Source organism: Hakea prostrata, chromosome 2 (assembly GCF_041222555.1).
Source record: "Hakea prostrata isolate BN-2017 chromosome 2, UWA_Hpros_2, whole genome shotgun sequence".
NCBI lineage: Eukaryota > Viridiplantae > Streptophyta > Magnoliopsida > Proteales > Proteaceae > Hakea > Hakea prostrata.
In genome coordinates, this window is record NC_142601.1 from 30,683,813 (window position 1) to 30,689,812 (window position 6,000).

Genomic DNA, 6,000 nt, shown 5'->3' on the forward strand with positions numbered 1-6,000 from the left:
ACGGCCTTAGTAGGAGGGCCTTGATGCTGAGAGGAGTGGTTGTGGTTGGGAGGGTTTCTTAAAGGCTAGGATTTAGCAGGCATAGGGGCGCCACTGGCCTCAGCTTTGGTAGGCACGGAAGGATTGCCATCAGTGCAAGGCTTGTGACATAAGCACTTACAGACCAAGCAATGGGGTGGCTTCCATTCAAATTTTATCTCCTAGTTGAAGACAAACCCTAATGTAAACCCAAATATAGGGCTAATGGTGGTATTTGAATTTTCATAAATCTAAGGGCTGCCCAAGAATTCCAACACAGGGAACTACGTTTATAGGGTATGTGGAGTGAATTATAGCACTCTAAACCTTGTTGTAACTCAATTTCCAGATCTGAATTGTAATAAGAAAGGATTGAAAAATAAGGGTTTAAGGTCTCGGCTGGTGGGAGGATGGGCTTCTACTGCTATTTTGTAATTTCAAAACTTTTCTTAAGGTCTCAGAGTGTAGAAGAGGGACTAAGTTGCGTTAGGATTTAGTATAGAAGAAGTGCAGAAGACATTCAAGATGAGATTCCTTGGTGTAGAAGATAGAATATCTAGTTTGTAACTTAAGTCAGGATCGGGCAGACAATGAGATGGTGAAACTTGACGATAAGGAGATTCCTCAGAGTGATTGTTTTAGGTACCTTGGTTCAATTATAAATAAAAGAGGTGATATAGAGGATGATGTTTCCCAAAGAATCAAAATAGGGTGGATGAAGTGGAGAGGTGTGTCCGGGGGTCTTGTGTGATCAATGTATTCTATAAAAGCTTAAAAGAAAATTCTATAAGATTGTTGTTCGACCAATTATGATGTATGGTGCAAAGTGTTGGGTTGTTAAAAAGAATCATATAGATAAACTCAATGTAGCAGAAATAAGGATGCTAAAATGGATGAGTGGAAAAATAGGAAGTATAAGATAAGGAATGATCATATTAAAGTTGGTCTCGGACTTGCTCCCATAAGTGATAAGCTACAAGAAAGTTGTTTGAGGTGGTATGGTCACGTTCAATAGAAGCCTATATAATCCAAATTGAAGGAACTAGAAGAGCTAGGGGCAGACCTAAGGTAACCTTAGGAGGAGTGGTGAGAAAGTATATGCATAGCTTAGGCCTTGTTTCTTGCATGACCTCAAATAGAACTAATTGGAGGGCAAGAATCCATGTAACCGACCCCATTTAGTTGGGACAAGGCTTATGATTGTTGTTGTTGTTGTAGGGTTTGTATGTTTTAAGGCTTCTAGGGCAGAGTATGGAATGATTCAAGGGTTTGGTTAGGCTAGAACTAACTCTGATTTTGTTGTTTTATAATTTCACAAATTAATCCTTAAGGCTGTGGTTCAAACTAGGTTTCTTACTTGGCTTTTAGGACTCTTGGTTAGGGTTAGGGCTTGGTCCGATTGGATTGAAATTAGGATGGAGGGTCATTAGGGTTAGGGGGATGATGTTTCTAAAGTTTGGGACAGATCTAATGGTTAGATTGCCGTAGATCTGGCCTTGAAATTTTAGGTCTAAGAAAAAGTCCGAAAATTTTTAAAAAATTCTGGAAAATAAAAGAAGTATGTGAGGAGAAGCTTGAGGGTGGTCTAGAAGAAGAGGGAGGGGTTGTGGTTGCTATTTACTTACTTGGAGTTGAAGGTAGGCTGCTGTAAGGGTTGAAGAAGACGATGGAAGCTTGAAGAAGATGCTGGAATTTATTAATGGCTGAAATTGATTGCTGATTGTTGATGAACTCTTCAAGAATCTGCCGTGGCCCTCCCAAAGAGAACCATGACATTGTGTCTCACAAAACTCTGATTTTTATTCAATCCAAAACTTAAGTCATATAGAGTACTTGGCTATTTATAGCGTTTACAAAGGAAGATGAACTTGACTCAAAACTCTGCTTAGACTTAGAGACCAACTTAACTACTACATAAATAACAGACGTCTTGAAATAAAAGACTGCCTTTTCTATTAGAGTTCTCTTTAGGAAAAGACTCCTTACCTAAGTAATTCACAACCACTAATAAAGACAAATCTTAATCGAAAGTAAACCCCCAAAAGATAAGAACCTTCTTTGCTAAAGAATTATCTTATGATCTTATCCACAACCTAACCAATTCCAACAAACTCAAATTAAGAAATCACAATGGACTGGGACTCATTCATAACTCACAAAATACTAACCCAAATAAAAGAATAAAGGTAGATCCATAAACTTTGGATCAGGGGGTTCCAACCAGACCCATCTTAAGCCCTAAAAGGGCTGGAAAAATGGCCAAAATACCCCTGGGGTATTCGGCCAGCTCTGATTGGGACTTTTTGGGCCCAAGTGTGGGGGGGGGGGTCAACCTCATTCACATCAAACCCAGATTCCTCCTTCATTAAGATGGTGGAGTGAAGAGGCACCGCAGCTAAGATCTCGACACAAACGCAAGCATTGGATAGTCAATCCTTCTTGAGAGTTTGAGTGTCTAAAAAAAGAGGAGAGCCTAATGCAGACCCAACAATACTCAAGCCGTCTGCACACCAATAATGCAGAGGAAGACCAGGCAGTGCCACCCATAGAGGAAGAGAAGATAGATTTTCACGCGCCAGCAACAAATTTCGATGCCATGGTTGACCATCCACAGACCCTCATCTAGGAGATGGTTCTTCTCATCTTCCCTAGAGAATCTAGAAAGGAAGAAGAGATGGTTGAGTAGGAAGATTTCCAGAATACTCGAAGTCTTCCACAGTTTAATCAAAGAGGCTTGCACAATGTGGAAGAGGTTCTCAAGCGAAGAAAGTTACCAACAACACAGTGGATCCAGATGGAAGCTTCAGTGTCGAGAACACCAGTTGGACAGTAGCAATAACATGGCCATCTTCAACAGGAGGGATGAAGTAGGGGAATTGTGGCTCTAGTGGGGTTGGAAGGTGTGGAGAACAGAGAAGATCATGGGGCAGGAGAGGTGGGAGGAGAAGGGGTGAAGGACAGAAGAGGAGAGGATTCTGGAGGCAGGGAATGAGGAGGAAGAAGGGAGGGGATCCGCCATTGCTCAGCTACATCCTTCTCCAATTGATCTATTGAATTTCCCCTATTGATCTCAGAAGTTGTTCTGAACTATTCTTGATTTTCTGACTACAACTTCCTGTGGTTTACATTTGAAAATCATATTAGGAGTTTACTTGGGGATCCTGATCACCCCATATTTGTGAGTTTACCATGCAGTCCTTGAATCCTCAGAAAGCGCACAAAGGCTTTGCTTGAAGCCATGCAAAAAACTAAGTAGTAATTATACTTAGCTCTATGATAATGTCATGTCAATAAGTGCCTTGTGCCTCACAAATAAGTAAATGAATATTTCTCGCATCAAAATCTGCATTTTAAGTTGTCTGCTTTTTTCTTTAATCCTTTTTTGACTGAACCAATCAATTCAGTGATCGCGTTATTCTGAATAATTTTCCATTCCCGAACCTGAAATAAATAACTTATATCCTATATGGTTTTATGGAATTAAATTTGATGGTTTTAAGAAAATCCCCCCCCCCCGCCCAAAAAAAAGTCTAGGTAAAAAAAAAAATAAATGACCACTGTAGCGCCTAAGCATCTAGGCAATAAAGCAGCCAAAATTCTTAAAGCACCTCAGCGTCTAGGGGTCAAGAAACTGCTTAGCGGCACACGCTTGAAAATAATTGGTTAACTTGGAATTTATTCAATAGTTGATACATGTTCTGCAAAGTAATTAAAATTTTTTGGATAGCTCTTCAATCACTGGCTTTTGACATTTGTTTTGTCCTTGGCAGCTTATTGGCGATATTGCGACCCATATATATGTTAAGGATGATGGGCCTAAGAGAAGGTTTGTAACATGTCAAGATTTTGTTCCAAGTGATGATATGATAATATTTGTAGTAATTTAATGGCTTTTATGGGAATAGATGAAGTATGTATAACCCTGTGCACTTTTCTCAGTTTGCTTTATATAGAGACAGCAGATCGGCCAGGTCTGTTGGTGGAAGTCATCAAGATCATGGCTGATATCAATATCAATGTGGAATCAGCAGAGATTGACACAGAAGTATGTCCGAACTCAATGTCTCTTATTTTATTCATCATCTTTTAATTTATATTTCATTATATACCTCTTTTCATCTATGTGTAACAGGGATTGGTTGCCAAAGACAAATTTTATGTCAGCTACAGTGGGGCAGCTCTAAACAGTTCCTTGTCTCAGGTATATATCATCATGACTTTGGTTCCCTCACTTTATAACTGTGACCTCAGTAGTTTGACTACTAAAATCAAAGCTCTTTACCCAGAATGTGATTGTAGTTCAGAATCATTCTGGGTAGAATGAAAGATGAAGAAACATGTGATATATAAACTTCGACGTAAATAAGTTGGACACAAGAATTGTTTATTTTTACTGGAAGTTAAAGAGTATAAAATTCTGGAACCCAGTTCTTGAGCCCCTGAATATTTATACTGCTTGATTGACTCAACATGTTACTGATATGTGCTATATTGTAATGTACTTGCCATTACTAAGTTTTTTAGGTGTTTTAGGATGCAAACAATGTTAAAATTGGGCAAGCACTAAGAGCCAGCGAAGCCAATTATTTTGATGTTTCCTCTGGATAGTGATTTCTGTTGATTCTAATTAACTTGAGATAATTGATTGATATTGGAGCTTTAAATTGAACTACAGAACTTCCCATTTCTTATGGTTCTCTGTGAACATGTAGGTCTTGATTAACTGTCTACGGTACTACCTTCGAAGGCCTGAGGCAGAAGAAGATAGTTATTGATGATGCCCATTCAAGGAATTCATGGCTGGAAATCAGGTGTTACCATTGTCAGTTGAAGCTTATATTACACGACCACCTGTGCAGGTGTTCTTACAAGATGAATGGAAAAATAAAAAGGCAGGGACGCTCTTGGAAAATATTCTGACAAAAATGAAGTTTATCATAGATTTTGTATATAATGGGTTGGAATTAATGTTTGTTGAAAGCTACTGGTTTGAAAGCGTGTAAATGAGTGGTATTTTAATAACTGAGTCTTCAAGATGATTGGTTGAGTTGTTCGTGTAACCTGTTGAGTTCATGTACCAAATTTCATTGCGGATTGAGAATAAACAAGTTACAACACACAAGAGAACACCAAATTTTACTTGGTTCGGTCTCTCTATGAGACGTACATTTAAGGATGAATCCTATGACTCATCAGGTCTGGCACTAACAGATCAAAGAAACTATTACAGCCCTAGAGTCTTGAGTCTTGCCTCTCTATCTCTCAACACACATAAATAAATTACACAGCAGAACAAAGAAAGAAAACACCTTCCAATCACCGAACTGCTACTCTCTTACCACAACCGAAGTACACCTTGAACAACCTTCTTCCTTGCACGGCGAAGCCTAGAAAACTTCACTAAATCACCATGCGAATGAGAGGAAAAACCAGAGAAGCTCGAAGAACTCTATCGTAGCCACCAAGAGAAAGTCATTTGAATGCTTTTAAAGTGAATGAAGAGGATGAATCCCTAATCCATTTAAGAGATATTTATGCAAACCAATAAAATGACCAAAGAACCCTAAATAAAAAACACAAGACACTAAAGTCTTAACTAACTGCAAAAAGATAGAAATGCCCTTGGATCGATGCATCACCCTACAACATTCTCCACCTTTAATCTAATTTTGTTAGTGCAAATAACTTGTGAGTAAACATAATGTTCATCAATAATAATTAATAATAATCAAATAGAGAACACCTTTAGCATGTTCAAGGTAGAGTTGAACTTGCTTAACAGGTACAATCTTGGACATAATATCAGCTGGATTGGATTGATAGAGGTATCAATCTTGCGAACATCAAGTTATTCTTTGGTAACATCTTTAACAAAATGAAGTTTAACACCTACATGCTCAGATCTTTCATGATAAACAATATTCTTAAAAAGACACAAAACATTTTGAGAATCAAAATGAACAAAAAAATGTAAATAACCAA

At 38.3% G+C, this 6,000-nt stretch overlaps 1 protein-coding gene across 4 annotated transcripts in view; it reads left to right on the forward strand.

The window, feature by feature from the left end:
- LOC149024213 (ACT domain-containing protein ACR12-like) overlaps positions 1-5,674 on the forward strand; it is a 63,647-nt gene extending 57,973 nt beyond the window's left edge. For 2 of the 4 annotated variants that reach the window (XM_089144527.1, XM_089144528.1), the window contains exons 6-9: positions 3,789-3,844; positions 3,958-4,063; positions 4,151-4,219; positions 4,731-5,674. In XM_089144527.1, coding sequence (XP_089000653.1) covers positions 3,789-3,844; positions 3,958-4,063; positions 4,151-4,219; positions 4,731-4,793 — 294 coding nt within the window. In that variant the 3' untranslated portion in view covers positions 4,794-5,674. The remainder of the gene's footprint in view (positions 1-3,788; positions 3,845-3,957; positions 4,064-4,150; positions 4,220-4,730) is intronic. The other 2 variants (XM_089144524.1, XM_089144526.1) reach the window with 1 other exon arrangement.
- The last annotated feature ends 326 nt before the right edge of the window (positions 5,675-6,000 follow it).